General features: G+C 41.4%; 1 protein-coding gene across 1 annotated transcript in view; it reads right to left on the bottom strand.

Annotated features, from left to right (window-relative positions):
* FAT3 (FAT atypical cadherin 3) overlaps window positions 1-25,484 on the bottom strand; it is a 502,525-nt gene that overhangs the window by 114,835 nt on the left and 362,206 nt on the right. The window contains exons 4-6 of the mRNA XM_087433575.1: window positions 9,668-9,982; window positions 7,069-7,279; window positions 6,587-6,655 (exon numbers count right to left, since the gene is read on the bottom strand). Coding sequence (XP_087289701.1) covers window positions 6,587-6,655; window positions 7,069-7,279; window positions 9,668-9,982 — 595 coding nt within the window. The remainder of the gene's footprint in view (window positions 1-6,586; window positions 6,656-7,068; window positions 7,280-9,667; window positions 9,983-25,484) is intronic.

The raw sequence follows: 25,484 nt of genomic DNA, 5'->3' as shown, positions 1-25,484 counted from the left end.
GTCACCATGTCTCTTTCACAGGGAATGTTTCATTTTAATAACCACATGAAATAAATGATTCAAGTGCTTGAATAACCATCCTAATGAGCAAAGGAAAATTACTTGCTATCAAGTGGTACATTCTGGAAAAAAACTGCCATGGAAACTTTCAAAGAAAGAACATGAAATCACCTAAGACCTCTGTAGAAGGAAAGATGAGAACGCAACTTCTCAAGCCGTTTCTGGTGGGTATGAAATCATATTTTAAATCACACTTAAAATCATCTTTAGAATGTGTTCCTAACCAAGATATTTACTTTCTTAAATCTGAGGGCCGTCATTTTTTTGGGGGGGGGGTGGAGGTAGGGAAAGAACTCATCTTTCAACGTCAATTATTTTAGAAGGTGAAAATTTGTAGGTCAAGGCAAAATAGAAATTATGCAAATTAAAAAACTTTGGTTTGCTCCAGTTTAAAGATGAACAAAAATGAAATTTAGAGAACAGGCAAGCAAAGTCTTCCAGTTTCAGTTACTGTTTCAATATTGCAATCCTATATGCTATTTCTCGCTGCCTGACACTCCTATTTACCCCAGGGCCCTAAATAGAAATACATAATCATTTCGTGTGCTTAGTGGCATAAAATAGACATATTTTACACATGGCATATAGAGTGTGTGCTTTCTTATTAGTCATTTTTCATATCAAAAACATCTTTGGCTACTTTTATGGTTGTAATTTTTTATGGTTCTCTCTCTTCCTGCACGTGTGCTTGTGTGTATCTCCCTCATTCACCTTTCCTGTTTCAAAGATTCTAGTCCAGAAACTTCTAAAGTAGGGAGATAGACAAAGAGAAAGCAGATCAAGGAGTGCATGAGAGAGCCTGCAAAGCGTCTCTCAGTCCATCAGCATGGCCAGCAGCCTCAGATACTCACTTCTAGGGCATTTGCTCCTAGTTAAACCAACATTTCGTGTAAAACAAGGCTCCCAAAATCTTCCCTGAGTTTTAAAATGAATTTCTGACAAGGGACACAGAATCTAGACCAGCAGTTCACCATCAACCCTCAGGCAATATAATAACCTACCACTTAAGCATCCCATTTCATAAATGACTCCATATCTCTCCCCCAGGGCTCATTTTTCAGGCTCCCTTTTAGCCTGAAAGGTGATTTCATTTCATAGGAAACCATGTCCAATTCATCTGGGGTGAGAATATCAAATGGAAGGAGTCCATTTTCACTAGCGGCTTTCTGTTTAAACAAGATGTGCTTCCTCAGAGCCAGTAACACAACATGCAAAGCCAGAGTATGTTGGTGCAGCAGCATTAGGCTAAACAAAAGGTGGGGAAGAGGGAGGACACCGCCGAGCTGGTCTGAGTTTCAACAAAGTGGGAAATTAGAAAAGTCACAGCCTGAGCGTTGCTGCAGGGGTGTGCGGCAGAGATGGTTAAAAGCGAGGTTGTGAACAGCCCACATAACAGATAATTCATGTCAGGGACATTTCTCTGTGACCTTTTTCGGTCAAGACCGGCGTAATAGTGTAAACACAGAGAAGAGGGAGATTGGATTTCTATTGGGTTCTGAAGTTAAACATAGCAAATTGGAATGTCCTAAAAAGCTTTAAAAATGGGACAAGAGTAAAAATACATTGAGCCAGCAGTTACTGCTGGAATGTGCTGGGCAGCAGAGTGTTGGGTCACAATTTAGTCAAATTTTTCTGTAAAGAGGGTACAAAGCATCACCATCTCTCCATGAAGAGATCCAATGGTGAATATCACACTACTTCTCCTTTCAAGAGGCTTCCAGGCCCCACTCCTAGCATATGATTCAATCCCATTCTATGTGTAATTGTAAAAATATCAACCAAAATCTAGTAGTCACCAGGGGGGAAGTGTTATGTGAGAAGCTTCCAAAACACTGAGCTGATGAATCTCAATGCATTAAGGGAGTCGTTCACAAGCTGTTCATTCACGTTCAGCATGTATACCGAACTTAAGGAAAAATGCTAAAAACTAGTTACGGTTTGATTATGAATAATTTTCTGCCTTGGAATGAAGCAAGCACAGTACAGGGCTGAAAAGGATATAAACATGGAAGGCAGGAGACGTGGGGTGGAGATCAGGAAACAGTGGCAGCAAGGAAAATCCTTAATAGAATCTGGTTTAAAATCCATTTTCTTAAAACTATTAATATACAAAGTGTTGTATAGGCTTTTTACTATTTTCCTAAAGTCTCTTCAGATGTGCTCCTACGGACTGTATTGGGAGGCCTGTTTGGGACCAAATTAGGAATGAAGTGCAGAATAGGAGAAACGAGATGTTTGATGTCACACAAACGACTTGAGCAAGCGTCACCCCGATGGAGGAACAGCTGTATTAGAAATGGTATACAGACACGGCTTCTCTCAGGAGGGATGGATAAGAGTTTTGTAATGAAGAAATATGGCCACTTGGTTAGAGAAGACCCAGAGATGTCCAAGCTCTAATGAGAGAACAGGGCTGCTGCTGGTGCTATCAAAGGCTTTAACTTGCCTACTTGATCCAACCTTAATAAGGGATGGCTCCATTGAGGACAAGATTCAAGAAGGACAGGTATAAGTTTATGAGACAGAAGCAGCCAGGAACCCAAAGTCTGCAGGAATCTACGACAAACTAAGGGTCAAGGTCGTCTTTATGTACCTGCAACACAGGAAGGTATTTCAGCGAGAGTTGGACCTATGTGCCAGCTTGCACCACCAGAGAATTATTTTCGAAGAACAGCCTTTCTCCTCCCCATACATTGGGTGAGGGAAATAAACAAGGATATTTTAAGTGCTTATCATCTACAAGAAAAACCATTTTTCTAGTCTAAGTCAGGTGAAAAGCTAGAAAATTGGGTGGCAGGATCCCTCATGAAACTGTGGGTAAAAAGGAATTGTTTGACATGTGTAATAATGGTGGTCTTTACCATACAAATATTTGCCATTGGGATAAAGATAGGGGGACCAAACTGTGAACCAGACTGCATGCACGTTAGAGAGTATATAAATCAAGGAGCTGCTGAGCTGAAATCATAGTCTCCTGAGAAGTGTGAAGATATGTGGGAAAACCACAAAGGATTACGGGTTATGTTTTTTCCCTTCATTTTCTTTCCCTTTTAACACAGAGGAGGAACATGCTGTGCGTTGGGCTGTTTAAACACAGAACAGCTGAACTTGATTAGGTTTCCTTTTAATTACAGCTTTCTTAACTCGGTTACAAGTAGGGCTTCTGTTTCTGGAAGCTAAGGAGAGTCTAGCTACGTAACATCGTAAGCAGTGGTCTCTTCGGTGGCACAAGCAAGTGACTGGCAGATTCTTGGTTTCAGGGTCCAGACTTAGGAACAAAATCTTGCTCACCACACAGTTTTCGTGAATTCATATTATGGTGGGAGGAAAAGAAATGCAGTTAAACAAGAATTGGGTAGATTTGGAAATATGGAAATGAGGAGACTATACGCTCATGGGAAACAGCATGCTGAAATACTATTTCTGCTGACTTAGTGAGAATTCATTTATTATAGCACTTGTCAGCTGTAAGTGCTAGGCCAGGATGTTGTATGCTGTGTAACCCTGAGTGTCTGTACAGGCTTCTGAATGCACTAGGTCTATAATGGAATCAAATACTGACTCCTCGTGGAAGATGCATAAGAATATTTTCCCAGGCAAGACCTACACTTAAACCTGAGACCTCATTTCAGATCCATGCCGACGTTACATGCCTCATGTCTATTCTCAGCATTCAACTATAGTACACTGCTAAGTTTTTTAAGCATTGAGAAGCATTATTCTCTTTCTTTTCCCTCTCTATTTGCTTGGCCAGGGAAGATGCTTAGGTAAGGAGGAAGGGAAGAGAGAGAGGCGAGTTTCGATGGCCGAGGATAAATAAGCAAGAAATGATGAAAGTGAGAATGAAACATCTGACTATGATAAAGAAAACACTAGGTTTTTAGACAAAGGGAAAGATGTTGTCAGCAGATTGAAAAAAAATGACTTTGTTAGATTAGAAAAGATTTTCAAAAGGGGATTTTGGTAGAAGGGGGACCATACTGATACTGAAAGCAACCAGCACCAGGGGAAAAGATTTTACTTTCACGGTGAAATAAAGAGTTGGCGTTTCAAGATGTTGCTGGCTGGATGCGGGGATGGAAACAAAATCATGTTCTGTTTGGGAATCTAGCTCAGTAAGTTCGATTTGTAGGAGAAGCTCAGCTAGATGTTACCAGATCTACAGAGAAATCTCTGTGATGGAAGTATCGCAGACCAGAGGTCCTCATTAAGAGAACTACTTGGCAGACTGAAACAGAGAGGATTCTACAGGAAGAGTATAGCATTTAGAAACAAAGATGGAGAAACATGAAAACTAGTGCTACGTTTTTGATAATGATTCCTGGATGTATATTTGGAGTAGTCTAAAGGGACTCCTTCCATGGAGGGCTCTTATCTATAAACCGCCCCTCTCTTCTTAGACTAGTTCTCATTTTGTCAAAGGTGCTCTGGTTGCTATGGCTGGGAATACAGTGGAAGGTCACACTGACTCTGGTTTAGTCTCAGGAGGTATCAACAGGGTTAAGGCATTGGCTGCCTGGGGCATCTCCATCGGTCACCATCATTTATTCCACTCACCCTAGGTAGGGAGCAACAGAAGCACTGGGAGGAGGAAGGGATGAGGAGGCATGGGCCTTGACTTTAAGGGTTAAGAATGAAAATAAGATAAACACAAATGAAAATATCCAAGAGCACTGATAATGCTGACATGAAAAATGTGCAAGTAAGGTTACATGCAGCACCACTAAGCATATTTACCTACACACAATCATACACACACACATGCAGGAATGCTGAGGAATTGCAAAATTGACTTCGATAACTGGCGTCAGATGGCTGGTCAGACTGAGCATAAGAGAAAGGTGTGCTTATAGGATTTTTGAAGTGGCGTACAAGCAAGGGTATCCTGGGGTGGATGGGAGTGGTAGTGGGATGTGCTGCAGGTCAGGAGGTTGTGTGCATGGATCATGCAATGGAGGGAAGCAGTGCTGTTGAGCTACAGAGGTGTTTGCAAACTGGAGTGCTGGGTAGGAGGGAGATAAACTGGTGGCTGATGAGAGAGGGCAACCCATTCCTACTGCTCAGGATAGCACATGGAGTCCTGTTGCCTGTTGGCTTTTGACTGCACTCTTCTTTGGGCTATTTAAAAGAAGTCACTATTGCACATGCCCCTGGAGGCCCAGCACCAGGGACACATATTGAAACTGAGATGCATCTTCTATGACTCCGATTGGGGGTGGTAGTGAAGGAATCACCAAAGGTGATATCACAGACAACTAGGCAATGCATATGTCTAACCCTTTGTTTCACCAGGAAAGAAGATGCTGCATCAGTTAGTAACTTAATGAGCTGAAAATTACTGAGAAGATACAGAAGCGGAGACATCTTTCATGGATCAGAAGAGGTTCTATTTCAAATGCGTTAAGTGGTGACATAGAAGGAGTTGAAAGCTTGGAATGAGGATGTCATGTACAGGGATGGTGTGATTAATGCCAATTAAGCAAAACAAAGATGTTCTACTGTCATTCCATAAAATGAAATATGTAGGAAACAAGCCCTTTCTTTTTGGGAGTTCAGAGGACCCTCTACTGAGGTTTGATTGGGGCCCATGTGGTAATCTTTCTCTATGCCTCATTAAAACAGATGTGAATGTTCTAAATGCTTCCCCCAGATCCAGCCATGCCTGGGAAGAGAGGCAGGTTCCTGCCCACCCCATCCAGTCAGTGACATGAGGAAGGAAATGATTCCCCCAGACCAGCTCTCTGGGTTCCCTGCCTCCCACGGAGAAGCGTGGGAAGTCAGCTCCTGCTGAACCCAGTGTCGGATCCGGGGCTGGCACACTTTCCCCTCTCTCCTCTTAGCAAAAGCCCGTTTTGTTTCCCGGTCCTCAGCACTTATTTCCTCTCCACCGCCTCTCCCTGCCAGTTTGTGGAGGGCAGGAGAGCTGTTTGATCCTCTCCTCTTGCAGCCTGGTGTGCTTGCTTGCTTGCTTTCAAGGAATTTAAAGGTTGGCTCCCAAGGTCTATCCTGCATGCTTCCATCTGCTTTCTCTATTCAGCTCGTGTGGGAAGCTCTCAGTGGCTATACATCTAGGTTCGATTTCCTGCCCTTCCTTTTGTGGACAGCAGCCAGGGGACTCTTCCTGGGGGGCTTTTTGGTCTATGAATGGCACGACTGCTGCAAAACAGAGGGTTGGGATATATTTGAATTTATTTTTCAGTTGGAAAAGACCCAGTTAAATAACCAACCTATCAAAAGATAAAAACAAAACAAGAAGCCCACATACCTCAAAAGCAAAGAAAAAAAACTAAAATTAATTAAAACACCCCCCTTCCCCCTCCAAATCCAAACCCCATCAAACCTCGAACAAAGGAGTCACTGGATACCAGTAAGGCAATAGCTGTTAGAGGCATGTATGAAATCTGTGGGCTGCACTTCAGCCTGTCACCGGCAGTTATGCAAGATGTAATTTAATTTGTTTAAAAAAAAACCGTAAAAGGCAGCTTGGATAGCTGTATTTTAGCAAATGTGTTTGCACTAAGGGTACCTTCTGTTGAACAGTTCTGCCCACAAGCTGTCTGTAGAATATAGAACATCTCTCGAGCATGCTTGCCACCTTGAAGCAGGGCAGTCGGGAGCAGAAAAAAAAAAAGAACAGAATGCAGAAAAAAGGTGAAGAAAAAGAGAGAAATGAAGGACAGCAAGTCTAGTACCATCAATACATTTAGAAATGAGATTAGCCAAGTGTGACAATAGAATTTAAATGACACACAGAGAGACATTAAGATTGCAGTAAATAACATACTATGGAAAATCCAGCCAGAGAGCACTTTCTGCTCAGCTTAGCTACACAGTTGGAACGAAAGCACAGGTCGATTATTCATTTTACTGGCTCTTTTGCATTCCAGCGCTGTACATTTTTTAATCTTAGCACTAATCGTTAGCAGGTTTGTTTTTTTTTTTTTGCTAGTTGCTCCAAACAGTCAATGATTACATTGCTCAATACTTCTCTAGAGGACTCAAACTTACCAACTATGTCAAACCACAGAGGCGTGTTAGCTGGCTGCACAGATACCACCCCCACAATCTCCGTGACTCTATCGCTTTCCATGACTGTGAAGTTATAAAACGGCTCATCGAAGGTCAACGGTATAGGTGACGGGGGTGGTTTCTTAATCCACTCAATGTGGAGGCGGGCCGTGGAGGATTTCTGTGGGCGCCCATTGTCCACCGCCTTTATCTACTCACACACGGAGAGAACACAGAAAGATGTCTTAGAGTTTGGATCCTTGCGCAAGTTTAGATCTGTCACTCACATGTCATTAGGCCGAGAGCCCATCCTCGTCACCGTGGCAGCAAGGGGAAGAAGAGAATGGAGATCTGGGAGAATGGACCCGGGAATTGGGGGAAACGACTTAGTCACATAGGGGCCCCACACCACACTTGCCAGAAGGTGATTTGAACCACTGCCAACCTTACAGATGTGGAAAACTTGAAAAACAAATGTTGCACTTACAATTTTTAGTGTTTTATGGTCATGAATGATAGTTATATGAGTAGGAATAGCCAATTTGATTCCTTATACCTCTGGTGGTGATGCTTGAAAGGGAATAAAGTGCATTGTAAATCTTTACTTAAGTGTGAATGATGTGTGTGTGTGAGAGTGTGAGAGAGAGAGAGAGTGTGGTCGGGTTTGCATCTCCTTTCCTCTCCTTTATCCTGGAGAAGCACTCCACTCACACAGAATCCCAGAAGGCTGATGGGAGTTGGTGTGGGAAAGGCAGCAGCCTTGCTCTAACCACCTTAGAGGCCCTTCAGTTATGCGAGCTCTGAGGGGTTGAAGGAGAGCTCTCTTGGTGGAAGCAGGGAATCCTGGAGACAGCAGGGTGAGGAGGAGGGTGCTCAGGTCTCTTCTCCATGGTCTGATAGAAGGGCTGAGGAAAGCATATCCCGTCACTCAGCTGAGCAGGGTGAATTGTAATGATGTACTGCACTTAAATGAGGGCATCAAGTCCAACAAGCAGAAACAACAAGCAGAAATAGAAAATTAAATAGAAAATTAAAAAATCAAAATTTTAAAAAAGAAGTTTTAACTATTACATTAAAAATAACATTTATAGGTGCAGGGCTAATAGTTATAGCCTTTAAAAACAGTGACAACTCATAGCACCCTAATGCTATGTGCTAATAGTTGGTCACTTTGCCCCAGAAAATTCCTGTGAGAAGACAGACTCTGAAGGATAGATGTCTTAGATAAGGTTTCTTAGCCTGAGACAGGGATTTGAATACAAATGATTTTGATTGGGGGTGGGAGGTCGGGGGTGGGGTAGTGTTCTCAGGAGAAAGGGAATGAAGAAAGCAGGATGGCCAGGGGAAGATGCTAAGCAAGGATATGGTCTCAGCTGAAGTCTAACCTCTGCCTGATCCCATGGGGAGCTCAGTGTCATTAATTGCACCACAGAATTGGATCTACCTGGAGGCAAGGGGGTTGGACTTCTGTATCTGGTGTCAGTCAGTCATTGGCTGTGGGCTGCTGGGTTGGATCGGGAGTGTGGAACCTCTTGGGCCAAGAAGTTCAGCCAAGGACAACTCTCTGAGGAAGGGGGCAGCTATGAGCCTTTAGCAGTTGAGGGCTAGTGGCACCAGTCTGGCACAGGGGATCTGGTGAGGCATAACAGTATCCACTATAATCCATCCAGTCCTCAAAGATTCCCGTTGGTAAGTCTCACACAGCTGTAATAGCACATGTTACATCAGAGCTTCTAATAGCAGAAACAGGGCTAGTTTTTTACTATCTTCTTTTTCTCAGCCTACTTTTCTGGATACACTGCTGAGCAGGGAAAGGAACCCAAGTCCAGATCATAGGAGTGAAAAGATAAATCAAGGGACTCAGACCATCCCTTTAAAATAATAAAGGATTGACTGTATATAGCAGAGAAGGCTGAGGACTAAGAGAAGGATGGCCGATGGCTCTAACTCTTGACATTTGTTGGGACCTGGAAAGTGCCCATCACTTGTAAGGATGACCAGTCCCGTTTCTGGCATAGGTGGTACATGTCTAAAGTGGTTGGGGGTGGGGGGAACCCCATATATAACTCCCTTAGATATGGGAGTTTAAGTCTTTATTTGAGATGGTGCTCATGTTTGTTTTTATTTTTACTTTTATAACAATGAAAAATTTAGTCACTTTTTACTTGAGATGTTTTCTTTTTTACAGGGTAAACATAGCTGTGATGTGTGTCTCGCAATCTACACAGCTAAATTCATGTTCTATCCCATTGTCAAGAATTACAAAAGTTGTTTTCTTTGGGAAGTCTTGGGGACACATTGAGTGATATGTTCAGTTTACACCTATGCTCAGTACCTTGAAATGATTTAGGGCCACAGGAAGAGTGATTGAGTACGTGACAGAGCAGGCTGTGGACTGGGAATGGGGAAGTTTGCTGATAGGACCCAACCAAAGGAAACGGTCTCATTATTTAAGAATATCACTGAAACAGAAAGTAGCCTTCCACAGCCATATGGCTGCACTTTTTACTCTAAATATTTATTGTTTAAAGGAATATACACAAATAAGAAAGTAACTCCTTCCCCCCGTTAATGTTATTGAGGTCCAGAAAAATCTTACCGTTAGAATGTCATAACTCCCTGCTGTAAATTGCTTTCTGGAAGAAACCATGCCAGTTTTAGGGTCAATAAAGAACTTTCCATCATCATTTCCATCCACGATACTGTAGGAGATTTCTGCGTTGGACCCCTCATCTCTATCGAACGCAAAAGCTCTATAAATGGGTTCTCCCCTCTTCTTCCGGTCGCGCTCGGGCAGCTTGATCTGGTAGACTTTCTCTGGGAACTGGGGCTTGTTGTCATTTTCATCCAGAACCTGAACCACCACCCAAATTGTTGACTGTTTTGGAGATGAACCACCATCTGTCACGGTCACCTGAGTTTTGAAAGAGCAAGCATTTTACAATCAAAAAGGAGAAAAATTTTTCTCATCATTCCTCCCCCTGCCCACTCCACAAAACGTCTGTTCTGTGCCTTAGAACACCTCAACTTTTCTCATTCCTGTAGTTCACGTCAAATGCATAACTTTTCATAGTTCATCCATAAAAGCAGGGGAATGCCCAAAATCCAGTAATGGAAATCAATGGTGAAAGGATAGGAGGGAGGTAATCCTCCCGTTGTGGCGTGGAGTGGAGATGGAGAAGAAATAGGACTGACTTCACAAAATGTGCCAGCTTCTATAGACTTAGTGGACCCAAAATATGCACCCCTATCAGACACGAAAAGTACTATAACCATATGTTAAACCATAGGTATTTCTTCCAATCCTTGGACAATATTATCACCATCGAAATTCTTTCAGTATTCATTTTTTCTTTCTTTTCCATCTCCATGGAAAATTTCATTTTTACATTCTCACTGAACAAAAGAAAACTCTGATATATACTTCACAATTTTGATGGCTGGCTGTAAGTACATTTGACAGTTCAAATATGTTTTTAAGTCACAGAATAATTTATTTTCCTCCTGGGAAATGGGGGGGGGGTTGGACACCCCTTCCCATATTTCTGAGATACTATTGTTACGTGTGTCTGTGAAAATTGAAAGAGAGGAGAGAAATGAAGAGCACGTATATAAAGAATTTGCAAGGCAGATATAAAAAGTCTTTGAGTCAGTGTGAATAATCTTCTTCTTGGTCATAATGATGATAATCACTATCATATTAATATTTAATGTGAGGATGCTGTGACAGTTTATAAAGCACTCTTCCATGCATGATCTCACTCACTTTCCAAAACACCCTCTTTAGTAAGAGGAGCATATTTATTTATTCCTATTTTACAGATGAGAAAACCAAAGTTCAGAGGTCCCATTGTTACTAAGTGCTAAAGCCAGGTATTGAATTTTTGGTAATTCTTAATATTCTGTTTACCTAAAAAATCTGGAAGAACCTATATTTAATCCTTAAATCATTACCTTGAATGAGACAGCTTATTACCTCAAAATATATATTCGGAGGCTGGAAGGAACATAAAGATGCTCTCAGCATCGATAGGAGAAAACAACAGTGAATTACAGCACCTGGGCATCCAGTTTTTCACCTAATAAAGCAATCTGACAGGAATAACAGAATAAAAAAAGGCCAAAAATGTGGGAAAATAAATTAAAGGCCTTTTGCAAAATGAAACTGCAAGCTAGTTCAGTTTCTCTTACAAGTTGCCTAGGAGGATGGCTTTAATAGATCTAAGATAAATTTTCATAGGAAGTTCTTGCTTTCTTTGAAAAATCAATCAAGTTTCCTTTCAAGGTTATTTTCCCAATTGGTTTGTTATGTTTCACAAAAGAAACACGTCAGGGCCAATATGTGCCAAGGTTGGATTTTGACTCTTGAGCTAATTCCCGGATACACTGAGTTCTGAAGAGGCACGTTCTGCTGCTGCAGCTGAACTAAAATGTTATACTCCCAGGTGAGCTGTGTTGACCAAAACACATTGATTTCTTGGCTGCTCAACTCCTCTGCCTCTCTTTTCTGCTTGACCAGCCTCTTTCCAAATCCAGACAACTCTCACTGTCTTCACCAGGCACAAAATACCTCCTGATTGCTTGTCAATAAATGCCCAGCAGTGGGCTCCAAGATGGAGTTCTGGTGCTGCTCCAGGGCCAGGTGGCTGCCAAGGAAAGGAGAGACCCTCTTGGCTGAGGTTCACCACTCATTCGAGGGTCCTGCTGCTGTAAACATGCTTTCTTTTGGAGTAGACCTGGAGGTGTCTGCTTACAGGCAGGGAAGGGTGGCAGCTGCCCAGGCTCATGAAGCAGCTCCCAGGTGTGCTATGGGGAGTGGGGTCACCTATGTCACCACCTCACGTCAAGCACCCAGCTCTCTTGCTCACTCAGGCCACTCAGGGAGCCTTAGGTCCTCGAACATACTCTCTTCCATCTTGGGGCTTTTGCACATGCCTTCCTCTCTCCTTGGAGTGCTCTCCCCATCCCTTCTCCTGGATCTTGGCTACTCATTCTTTAGATCCAGCTGAAATGTCATTTCCTCAGGGATGCTTTCTCTGACCTATCAGGCCAAGTGCCAGCTCCCACTCTATCTCCCTCCTGAATTATGTACTCTCAAATAATCCAATATTTTTCTTTCATAACATTTACTGTTGTGAAAATTAATTAAATACATGATTCTCCACCTAAGTGGATATGCTACATAAGGATAACAACAGACTTTGCCTGTTTTCTTCACTGCTCTCACCCCTGTGTCAAGCCACACAGGCAGAACATGCTCCACAAATGCTTATTTAGTGAATTAGACTCTAATTCAGGTCTTACTTGGACAATCTCTTTAGTCAAAGCAGTCTCAGCTTATAAAACCTTTGTAGATCATTCAAGGCCCTTTACAATGTTGTCTCAAGCTGCCTTTTTGCCCATAACCCCTCCATTTCCTTGGTTTCAACTACCACCTTGATGCTGATAATCCCCCAGCGTGTACTCTTGTGCCTGAGCCTCGTTCCGCATCTCCAAACCAACATGTTCAACTAATTACTAGGCATGTACTCTCCGTATCTCTCACATGTACTCAACAACCCAAAATTCACAGACTGAAATCATTACCCTCAAGCTTCTTCCTTTTCCTATTTTCATGGTCTCAATGAATGACACCCCCATCTACTCAGACACAGGTCTGCACCAGAATCCTGGGCATCCATCTAGAGTCCCTGCTCTGTCTATCCACATCCAACTGAAGTTGGAGGCCAGCAGGTACCTCTCATGTATATCTCCTCTGTCACACTGCCCTAGGACAGATCTTGTTGGTATCTTGCTTGCACTGTCACAGTAGCGCCCTGCCTCCCTGCCTCCAGACTTTGCCTTTGCTGTAAAGTCTCATTTCTTCCTCAAAAATCTGATCATGTCATTGACACACATAACGCCCTTTGGGGGCTCCTTGAGGACAAGGATCTGGCTGGCCTTGATTATCACCATGCACTATCCACATTTTTCCTGCCCTCTATGCCCGGTTATACTGTGAGCCTGGGAAGTCTTGATTATGTCATGCTCATACACCTCCATTCCATTGCACAGCTGTTTCTCTCCATGGAATGCCTTCTCTTGGGAACACACTTGACTCATTCTAGAAGCTTCAATTCAAACACTCCTTCTTCTGCAAAGCCATGCCTGCCTCCTGCAGACTGATGAAGGCTCCCTCACCATGCTCCCACTCTGTTGAGTGCGTAGCTCCAGGATACTAATTATCATCCTGTGTTTTTAAGTGTCCGTTTGCTTGTTGATCTCTATTCAATTCTTTCAGACCATGAGCAACCTGAGGTCAGGGATTGTCTCTTATTCATTGTGATGTTCTTGTACCTGGTACAGCTAGGTGCCCAATAAATGTTGTTGAACGAAATTAAGAATTAATTTACCCAAAAATCTTCCCTATGAAAATAAATGGAGAAAACATCCAGATACTAAAAGGTCTCTGTTTCTTCATCCATAAGAAATGAAGAGATTCATAACATAGGATTTCCCAAGTTCTTCTTGCTCTATGATCCTATGAATGGGGGTCAGGTAAAGGTACACACAATTTTAACCATGCACTCTCGGGTTCATGCCCACCTTATGCCCACCTATGCTCACCTGGAACACTGAGAACACTACCAATCCCATGATTGGTAGTAATGATTTCTAGCCACTTCCAAAACTGCTGGTCATTGTGGACACTTATTCACAATCTACTGAAAGGATCTATTTATGTGTTTGGCTCCTTCAGTACATTGTGAGCTACTCATAGGCAGGGACCTTGTCTTTTTCATTTCTTTTCATTGAACCTAGTGTACTCTTGACAAATGTTTGCTGTACTGAACTATGTTGTTGCTGACCTCAAAGTCTTAATTTCCGTTATCATTTTTTAGACCCATTCAGGTGTCTGGCCATTTTTGTACCTGGAATATAAATCATTGATGATTCCATCAGATTCTCAGGGCTCAGCCTATCATGTGGAATTAGCCTATATGCAAGGACTAGCAGCACTGGAGATCGAAGTAAAACTAACTGAGATAAATTCCCGTCCTCTTCTCCTGTGCATCATTTTTTATTAATGATGCAAAGAATTAGATATTGTTTAAAAAATATCCATTTGTCCTCTTGCTCTGCCACAACCTGACAAGAGGACATCAAGCCACCCTAACCTAAATTTTCTATTCTCATAATCAATCAGTAATCAGTGGTTCAGCAATTAATCAAAAGCCTGAAAGATTAATTTCATTAGGTGCGTACAGCTAGCATCTAACGAAAGGAACCACAAACAGTTCAGTCCCGCTGAAAGGATAGTATAACCCATTTCAATATTCTGTGGTGCCCTTGTGGTCTGTGAATACCAGGCAGAGCCAGAGGCAGGCAGCATGGCACAATGGACTATGATGACAAAATTACAAAGAGGAACATGTTTTTAAGTCTATTCCTGGAAGATGTAAGAGGTTTATAGGAACAAAAATGGATGGACATTGGGAATTCTGGAGTTACAGCAGCTGGTGGCAGGTCACACTTCTCACTCAGTGAAATTGCCTAAAGTATTTATTTTTACTGTGTCTCTCTCTCTCCAGTAGAATACGAGTACTATGTAAGCTGCCTGAGAGCTGAGACCTTATGTCTCATCCGCTGCCTAGTCCCCAGTGATTACAAGAGTATCTTAGAATATACTTAATATTTCTAAGATGGAGTTCAATTCTGGTATTCTCCTCAACTATTAATTCATCATAAATGGCTATTTCCAGGATATTATATTTAAAGTTGTAAACCTCTCTTCAAAGATTACATATCCCCCTCCCCTGCTTTATATTTGTCCTTAACAATTTATCATTATCTCTATATACTATATATTTCGCTTGTATGCTTGTTTATTGCATGTTTGTCTCTATTAGAATATGAGTTCCATAAAGCATGAATTTCTATCTTTTTTTGTTCACAGATGTATCCCTAGCATCTACAACAGTAGATGTAGTAAGCACTCAATAAATATTTGTTAAATGATTGAAATATTCATCCAGTGTCTTTTAGTTACAAAACTCTTTTTGAGGCAATTTGGGAGAAAAACCAACCAACCAAGAAAAAGACATGGATTCCTACTAAATCACTCCTCCCTCATGCCCCAACTCCTTTGTAATATTCTGGACCTGCAATCATCTGACCTCAGTTTAGAAATTTTCAATAAGAAGAACTCAATGCCGTATGAAGCAGACCATTTGTTGTTTGATGGGTTCAGTTTTCACAAAGCTCTTAATACTGAACCTGAATCTACCTGCCTATACTTTGCCTAGACTGCCTGTAGCCTCCCACAGACTACTTTTATTCTTTGTAACTATACAGAAAAAGTCAAATTCCTCTTCCACATTGTCCCAGTTATTCACTGCTATATAACCCAAAACTAGGTGGCTTAAGATAACCACAATCCTTTTATTATCTCTCCTGGTTCTAGGGGTTGAATGGGGCAATTCTTTCTTGTGGTCTCTAATGCAATCCCAGTCATAGGTAGCCAGGCCTGTTGTCATGGGACATGTCTATTGGCTGATGGTGGTCACTGGCTGGGACCTCAGCTGGGGATGAGGTCAATAGCCTCAAAACCTAGAAGTGACCTCTTTGTGTAGCCTGTGCTTCCTCACATCATGGTGGCTGAGTTCCAAAAGGACAGAAAGAGGCATGTGCCAGTTTCTTAAGGACTGGGCCCAGAAATTAGCACAGCATCACTTGATCCATATTCAATTGGCCAACTGTCCCAGAGTCCAGATTCAAGGAGAGGGGTCATAAACCCCACCCCCAGATGAGAGGAGGGTTAAGTAATTTGGGGGGCCATATTTTAAAACTGCCATACTCATAAAATCCTTAATGATATTTGAGAATCCTCACCCCAGATTGAAAAACTCCAATTCATATAATCATCTCTCAGTTCATTCATTATATATAATGAATTGCTATTCACTATACTGGTCACCTTTTTCAGATGTTTTCCTATATACCAGTTTCCTTCTTAAAATATGATGGCCAGGGCAAAATAATAGCATATTAAACTTACTCAGATCTGTGCAAACTACCTTTGTTGTCCTAGAAACAATCTCATGTCTATTTATTCAACCCATGACTATATGTATTTTAGGTGGCAGCTCTGTCACACAGCTCTGTGATATGAAGAACTTAAACCACTTAGGTCTTTTTCCTGCAAAAATCAATAAACTATAAGTGTGTAGTTTCCTTTTGGAGGCCTAAGTGCAGGATTTTACATTTGTCTCTATTAAATTTCATCTTGTTGGAGATCTTGGCTCCCTATCTGTTGGAATAATCATAATGATGACAGGTAACAGGTATCAAAAACTTACTATGCATCAGGACTCATTGTGAGAGGCACAGCCTATGTTCCTTTAATTGTTCCTTTAATTCCTTTCATTGTTAAAACAATCTCATGAGATTACTATTATTATACTCAATTGATAAAGAAACTGAATTTAAAACATTTTCCAAGGTCACACTACTCATAAGTGGAAGAACCTTGTTTTAATCCTGGCAGTTTGATTCTGAACCAGGGATCAGCAAACCACGTGGGCCAAACCCGGCCACTTGTTTTTGTAAATACAGTCATGTGCTACATAACAACATTTTGGTCAATGATGGAAGGCATATATGATTGCGGTCCTTTAAGATTAGTACCATATATCCTAGGTGTGTTGTAGGCTATACCATCTAAGTTTGTATAAGTACTGTAGAAAGGAAGAAACCCTTCTAGGTTCTCCTGGCTAAGATTCTGGTCTAGATCTGGCTGGATTCTAGTCTAAGAGTTAAATTGACATAAGATAGAGCAACAGGAGAAAAATAAACAAAAGTTTAATAACATGTACACATTGGAGAAGCCCAGGAAAACTGAGTAACTTTCCAAAATGGCTGAAGTCCTCACCTTAAATACCATCCTTAGCTAAAGACAAAAGCAGATGTTGGAGGTGGGGAGAGTCAGGGACTTCAAAGGGAAGGAAGGCAATTCACAGGTAGGTGAAAAGGAGCAAACGTTTGGAAATCAAGTGTTTGTTTGGCCACACAGAAACAGAAGAACACAGAGAGGAGCCCAACAAACAGGCTTTTCTAGGTTCCTCCCTGTCTACCACCTAGTTCATGTTATGCTAAGGCGACAGCTTGCTTCCTGAGACAGATTTTTTTATCTGAAGTCTTTTAGGCTGTTAAGGGGAAGGTAACAAGAAAAACTTTGAGTCTTTTATTTCTTAAAAATAATCAGCCTACAATAATTGTCACGTTAAAGAGACACACTTAGGGGTGGCAAATTTTGTTCCCCTTAGTACACTCCATGATATTCACACAATGATGAAATCGCCTAACGATGCATTTCTCAGAAGGTATCCCTGTCATTAAGTGATGCATGACTGAAAAGTTTTATTGGGACACAGCCACACCCATTCATATTATCTATGAGCATATTACCTATGGCTGCTTTCTTGCTCTAAAGGCATAGTTGAGTAGTTGAAGGAGAGCTTGTATAGGCCACTAAGCCTAAAATATTTATTATTTGGCCCTTTACATAAAAAGTTTGCTGACCTCTGGTCTAAACCATTCTGTTCTGCTGCCTCTTTTGTTGTATCTTTTATTGCATGCCTGCTTTGCTCAATCCTCTGATAATTTACAGGGCCACAATTTTTCACAGGATCCCTGTAGGCATTGCCACATCTATTACACAGCTGGAGACAATGAGGCTCAAAAGTTAAGTAACTTTTGCAGGGCCACTCAGCCAGCAAGTGACAAAACGCAGGTTTGTACTCAAGTCAGTTTGGCGTCATAGCTCATGGTCCTTTCCCTACCCTGCGCAGCCTATGTAGAAGCATCTGTTAACCATCTGTTTAAAATTCCCTCCCCAAGCGTGGCTTTGGATCAACATCAAGCTCATCACTGTGCTCCTAGAATCAAGCTTTTCCCTCCTTTGATAACTGGGACCATCTTTGACTGTCTCCAGTCTTTTGACACTTTTCCTGTTGTCCTCAATGGCTTAAAAACTGCCACCAGGTCGTGGCTCACGGCTGCAACTTCTTTCAATTCTCTAAAACTTGAGACCCAAATTTATTCAGTGCTGTTACACCTTCTCCTACTATTTTGTTACTCTTCTACATCTTCAGCTCCCTCTCATAAAATTTGCTTACCCTTTTTCTCCCTGATAAAGCAGATGGGAGGAGGAGTGGCTGGGTGGTCCTGGTTTCTGTTCTTTCTTATTTACTAGGCACTTAGTGTTTACTCTGTGCAGCCACTCTTCTAAGTGCTTAACTGATATTAATGCGTTCAGCCTACATCAGTCCCAGGGGGAAGGTGGGATGATTATCTCCACACTACAGATAGGAAACAGGCACGGAAAGCTGAAGTTAAGTGGACTCAACCTGGTCTAGGGTCTGTGCCCTAATGACTATCCCATGCGGCCTCTCACCTAAACGCTTGCCCCAACTAGTAAGTGTGACCACATTCTTCTTCCTCTAACATATTTCAAACATGCCCTTTCATTGGCCTCAGCACCATAGTTTTAGCAAAGATGGCAAGTATATGGCATCTGAGCCATGCTGCTCCAGCCATAACCTGAGGCCACAGTAGACATCAACAGTTTACTTTTCACACTGCAGGTGGGATTTGGTCTCAGCTCATGCAAGATGGAGTTCTCCAGAGCACTGTTACTATCAACCCATCTGCCACTGTCTAGGCTGAACATTCCTCGATCTAGGTGTCACACTCCAAATACCAAGTAACTTTGCAGTCATACCTGGCTGCCACATACCTTCTCCCTATCCTGGCATTACCCCTTCTTCTTCCCAAGTACTTTGTGCCCTTATTCTGAGTCTCTGGATTGCTATGAGCTAATTTTAGCCCCTGATACTCTTCTAAAGCAGAAGACAAAGCTCAAAAGAGATTTATTTTTCCTTCCCCCTCATTATCAAATGTCTCAGGGCCTAGCTAGTAGATTTTGTGCAAGGAAGAAATCTAAAGATAAAGCCACTTAAAACGAAGGCAGAGCTCCCAACCACACACGACGAATAGGTTTCAGATATGCTGCAATATTGATCCTCCTAAGTCTTTTAGGTAGATGAGTGTGACCTCATATAGATGAACTCCAGGGCTAGTCACCTCTGCCTGAGGTGAGCTTTTCTCTTTACCTGAAGGTATTGTACAAATATTTTCATCTTCTATGTGCACCTTAATGGGAAAAAGATTAGGAAGCCCTGTAATAAATTACTAATAAATATGTTACCCTTCTTTTGGGTCTGATTGCATTTCTAAACAATATGCCTAGAGAGGTCACTGGATCCAAAAGACACACTCTCTATGGGTAGGATTTTAGATGCTGTGGCTTTTGAAAATTAATTCCGGTGAGGATGCCTATCTATTTTCTTTTTTCTTTTTAATAAGCATAGCACAGCTTTCACCATTTATGTGTGCTTGGGTGTCTCCACTCTTGGTCACCACACAGGTAGGCAAACAGATGAAGGGAACCACTGTTGAGTATTTTCTTACCCCTCTTATGTTCTCATATGTATAGAAGAACCTCAGAGTAAAAGGAATCTGCCTTCTTTACCTCTCTTATACTCAGGAAAGCACAGAGTCACTAGACGTTAAGAGAACTCAAGAGTAAGTGGGAGGTTAGACATCATTCTGGTCTAATCTACTTGTTTCACAGATGAGGAAACAGGTCTAGACAGATGATCCTCTTAGCTCCACATCATATTATTAGCAATAACCTCAATCTTTCCAAGACATTGGTTCCATAATTCCAAGCTGCCCTTTGAGCTTCAAATGAGGCCTGCATTCAGAAATTCTCATCTATGTGATTTCAATATTGCAGAGGTTTTAATTTAGGTATTTTTCAGAATGCTAAACTATTGAAAAAAAAAGAATGTGTTTAGAGTAGATGTTATTTTTACTTTTTATCTTCAAAATGTTTCACAAACATTAAATACTTAATCCACCCGAGACAGAAGAGAGGTTTAAAACAGCTTTATCTCCTTTTCACAAGTAGAGAAACAGAAAAATGACCTTCTCCAAGAATACTCAGCAGTTGATATCAAGGCAGGGGCTGGAATTCAGACCTGTCTGTCTATGGGTTCAGACCACTGCCTTGCTGGGAAGACAAGTGTATCCTGCCATTTCTAGAAAGAAAACTATGTGCAAACAGTAAATTAAAGGGTAGGTCTCTAAGGAGGAGCAACTCTTGAAGATAAACTTTCCAAAAAGTGAAATCCTTGAGCTAAAACTGACCTGCCCTATCACCTATATTTTCCATGGAGGAAAAGAAATAAAAAGCATCCTTAAACCATCTGCCCTTGGTTTTATTACATGTGATTTCCCTTATTTGATCATAATTTGGCATTAAGAAATCAAGTGGAGATGGGTAGATGTTCTGGTCACTTACCATCCTACCTTCCCCATCCTGTGTTGCTACCTATTAAGTTCAGTTGAGGGACATATTGTCTTGACTGTGGAATATTCATGTCCCTGCTATTTCTAGTTTCAGTCAGTCAGATATTGCAGGAGATGTATACTTACTAGGTTGGATAAATTAATGGTATGGTTTATTTCATAAGGGAAAGTTTTCATCTGAAGTAAGAGAAAGACAGGAATGAGAAATGAAAGAAAAGAAGGAAGGAAGGAAGGAAGGAAAGGAGAAAGAGTTGAGAGGGAGGAAAAGAAAAAGAGGAAGAAAAGATTAAAGTATGGAGTGAGGTAGGGAAGAAAAGAAGGTGAGAAAGGAAACAAGAAAGGCAGGCAGGTAGGTAACCTTTCAGGAAGAGGTGAATCTGGAAGGAATGGAGCAGTTTTCTGAAGAGAATGAGGTGTATTACTTTCCATATAGAGAAAGCTATTTGCAAAGGCATGGAAACAAGAAAATCATTTCACTAGGTGCTAGAATTGCCAATCTTTGGGGACCAGCTTAGAAAAATCTGACGAGAGTTTGCTCTGAACTGTCTTTGGTTTGGTTTTCCTAAAAAGTTGTTTTTAAAAGGCACAAACCAGAGGTGCTCCATGATCCATGGAACCATGGAACCTAGGTCTTGGGGGGTCACTGAATCACACCATTCATTTTTGTGATCTTTCTCTTTGCCCAAAGATGCCACATTATTGGAGCCCAGGACAGTCTTTTCACAAACTATCCAGAGACCCCTTCTGGGCACCTGTGGTCTGTCTTCTGCAGGGCGTTGATTCCCACAAGTCTGTGAGCCACTCCAGGGGCTAGAACAGTACCAGCACAGGGCTGGTCCTCAATCAATATTTATTGGCTGGATACATGTGCGAACCTTGCATCTCAGGACAATGAAGGCATCTCTTCCTTGCCATGTTTAGACCCAGCAACTGCTAAATGGTAACTTTTTTAGAAAGATACTTGACCAATTCACTTTGGCAGCGGCGCTGCGGCTGCTAAGATTATAGCTTTGTCCAAATCTCTTCTTTGCACTTCAGGAAACAAAGTATTTCCCAGCCTGACATCTCTTAACGCTTTCTTTCCCTGCAGAGAGGTATACATAAGCTACTAATCTCATCACATTTCCATTTCCTTCCAGGCTCATCTGCTCATCATTTTCTATTCATAAAACTTGCTTGATTCTAATCTTCCCTATCAGCAGGAACTAAACACCTCCTCAAAGTTTCTTTAGAGTGATGGTGATTACCACATATGTGCTAACTCCCCCTTTCAAACAGATGGGTCCCATCTATGTGCTCACATGTGGGCCGTTAAGAAAGTTCTGCCGTGAACCAAGATATGACATCATATTAGCCCCGAGACTAAATCCCCCTACACTATTTTGCAATTCCCCTGACATCAAGTTCTTAGTTAACATACAATTCCACATTCTCTGTGAAACAGAATCCACCAGGTACGAATTACAGTGGGAAGTATGTATTGGTAGATTCCCCCTATTTCACAGCCCCAGGCCTCACACTTCATGTTACTTTCCTCCTGGCAGACTCTCATACCTTAGCCCCACTGATAATGCTATTTGGATTTAAGCACTAACACCTCCACTAGGCACGAGATTTCTGGTCTTTCTTTCCTCAGGAAAGACAATGCAAAAATAAGGATACCGTTCTAATTGTTAGATCAGGAAACATGGCTTTTCTCTTGTCACTCAGCAATACAACATGGGTTTGCAGGGCAACTTAGCAGGTCATTTAACGCCTTGTCTACCTGAAAATATAATTTTAAATCTATCGACTTGAAAAAATTAAGCCCATGTGTGTGTATGATAGCACATATGGACTAAGGTAGAAATCATGAACTGATGGCCCAGAGATATACTTTTTTTTGGCCCATACAACGTATTATAAAAACTTCTGTCAACATTTAAAACTAGAGAGATTTCACATAAAAATTCAAAATTCCCAGTTTCTCTTGAAAAGGCCACCACTCTTTTTTTGTGTGTGTGAGGAAGATCAGCCCCTGAGCTAACATCTGATGCCAATCCTCCTCTTTCTGCCGAGGAAGATTGGCTCTGGGCTAACATCCGTGCCCATCTTCCTCTACTTTATATGGGATGCCGCCACAGCATGGCTTGACAAGTGGTGCGTCGGTGCGCGTACGGAGCAAAACCTGCGAACCTCAGGCCGCTGCAGCGGAGCAGTGCACTTAACCGCTAAGCCACGGGGCCAGCCCCAGACCACCACTCTTTATTGTGTTTCTAACAAGGCAGCCATGTCAATTGTCATTCATCACCAATATTGTGCAGAAATTTTTCTTGGAATAGAGAAATATTTCTCACTGTTTATATTCCTATCAAAAATGGTTATAAAAGATAGATGAAGACTGCATATTCAGAAACAAATGGAAGAGAGCATATTTCTTTTTGTAAGTGAAGTACATTCCCGTATGTTTAATATGCACTCAGTCTGCTTATATATTTCACTCATTTATGATGCTTGAGTAGGCTCTGTAGACTTTTGAGTTTGTAACCCTTGGTTCAAGGTCTTGGTAAAAATCTCTCTGTAATATTGGTTGTATATTTTAATGTGTGGTAGAGATAAAACCGTAGCTCTTGGCAGAGACTGTTCAGGGCAGTGGAGTTACATATTCATCATTCCTTCTCCAGGAATTATAACTTCAGATACTATGGTTTTAGAAGAATTAAAAGAAGTTTGAAAAAAAAAATAAGGCATCTTTAGCCATATAATCTTTTAAACAAGAAATATGAGTCATCTTGAACACTTCTGCTTTCCTCTCACATCTCATCAGTCATTAACTGGGGACACTGCTAGCTGTGAATTAGAAATAGGTGGCCTTCTTCAGGATGGATGCAGCCCTGCATCTGGATGTGCAGCTCGGTAACAAAGAGTGTGGACTAGATTCAGTGCCCTGTGACCTACTCGGCCAGGCATCCCTGAGCAGGGCACAACCTGTACAACTAATGACAGCCCTGACAAGCTCTACCTCTGAAATGTCAGTTGTACCTCTTGGTTCTTTCTTGTCTCATCTTGGGGTCAAGCTCTCACTATCTTCTGCCTAAACTGTTGCACCTGTCTTCTACCTGGTCTCCCTGCCTCTGGTCTTGCCTCATCTCAGTCCATTCTTTAGAAGACCAGAGAATCTTCTAAAAGGAAATTCAGATAATGTCAATCCCCTACTGAAAGGTCTTTAAAGGCTCCCATTGCTTAGAGCAGATTTTATAAAATGTGCCATGGAGAACGCCAGTCCTGCAGGATGCTTGCCTTAAAAGAGAGGGTCCAGGATCCTAGAAGTTTGAAGAACTTCTTTCTTCAAACTTAGACCTGTCCTGGAGATTTATAATGCACATAATCAGAGTAAAGGGTCAGAGAAAGTCTAAGCAAAGAAGCTGGTTCAACTTTGTTTAAACCAGTATTTCCCAAGCTTATTTGACAACAGAATCCTTTGTTGAGTGATGCTTATTAACACCCTTCAGATTTGATATTTCAAGGAACATACTTTGGGAAGTGCTGAATTATAGGATAAAGTCCACACTCCTTACTATTAACCTTGAAGATTCTTTAGTATTAATACTGCCTGTCCACTGGGCTATTCTCAGCCTCCAGTTTCTATCCACTCTCTACCTAAAGTTTTAATCACACAATCAGAGCACTAAATTCAACACACATATCTGTGCTTACAATGTGCAGTGTTTTAGAAACTGGGTATACAGCAGTGAGCAAGATGGGCTTATAGTCTACTTATTTTTCCAACATGGAGCATGTACTTCAACCCCCTTGCAGCTTTGATTGGGGTTCCCACTGCATGGAGTCCCCTTTATACCTGTGTCCTCGTAGTTCTTACAGAATCCTCCAAGGCCCGATGCAAAAGTCTGTTCCTTAGGATCCCTTCCCAGAGAGCACGTTCAGGTAGAATTACTCCTTTTTACGATTCACTTGACTTTATTCATATACTAACACATCACTGATCACATATCTAATTATTATATATCTTTCCTCTTTAACACCCTTGCATTGACCTAGTTGGTAAGCCCCCTGCGGGTGAAGATAATGCCGCATCAGTCACTACATTAGCAGCATCCAGCATGATGTCCTGATACATAATAAATATTAAACTAACATCAGCTCCTTTAGGTTTTCAGAAGAGGCATCAGGAATAAGGCCCTTCATTGGTGAGGGAATTATTCATCCTGCTTTGTTTTCCTACTTCTAACGGAATGTTATTTTAATTTTGAGTCATAGCAAGGGTCTTAGATTGCTAATAAATTAGGATAAATTAGGTAGATATCCTGTTGGTTGGAAACAAACATTATTCATTATCCCATTAAGAGAGCTATTAAAAATCCTGCATGCTCTTGTATTCAGCACAGGACAGGTAGGGTTTGTTCTTTACATATAATAAAATTAAAATCCCTGGGGAAACATGTCTCAGGATATAGCTACTAAAAGAGAAAAGTGGTTCATCTTAGATATTTAAAGTATCTTAATTACTTTCACAAGACAAAAGGGAGTATGTAAGTTTTAAATAAAGATCAATTCAGGAGACTTAAATAGATTCCGAAAGATAAATTCCAGGGTGAACATTATGATCAATATGCAATATTTAGGAAGTATTTTTCATGTATCTGTATTCAGCAAATTTATTAAATTTATATTTATATTCACCCAGTTCTTGCCTTCCAGAAGAATGTAAGACACACACCCAGTCCCAGGTCTAAATTATGCTCCTCTTCTGGGTTCCTTCACATTTCTATCAACCACCTATAAGCCTGCATTAAAACAGTTTGCCTGTGAGTTCCTTGAGGGCAGGAACTGTATCTTTCATCTTTCCATTCTCAGTACCCAGAACAGGGGGAATGAAAGCAATGTATGGAAAAGTAAGCTGCCAAAGATGAAAAGTCAGACATGAAAAATACTAGCAATGAAATAATTCCTCACTGTATCCAGAAAATGAAACCAATCACAAATATAAAATGTCAAACGTATCC

The sequence above is a fragment of the Ceratotherium simum genome, chromosome 7 (genome assembly GCF_057802395.1).
Source record: "Ceratotherium simum simum isolate JZ-2026a chromosome 7, ASM5780239v1, whole genome shotgun sequence".
NCBI lineage: Eukaryota > Metazoa > Chordata > Mammalia > Perissodactyla > Rhinocerotidae > Ceratotherium > Ceratotherium simum.
Note: the sequence above shows the minus strand (reverse complement) of the source record. Positions and strands in the feature narration are given on the sequence as shown.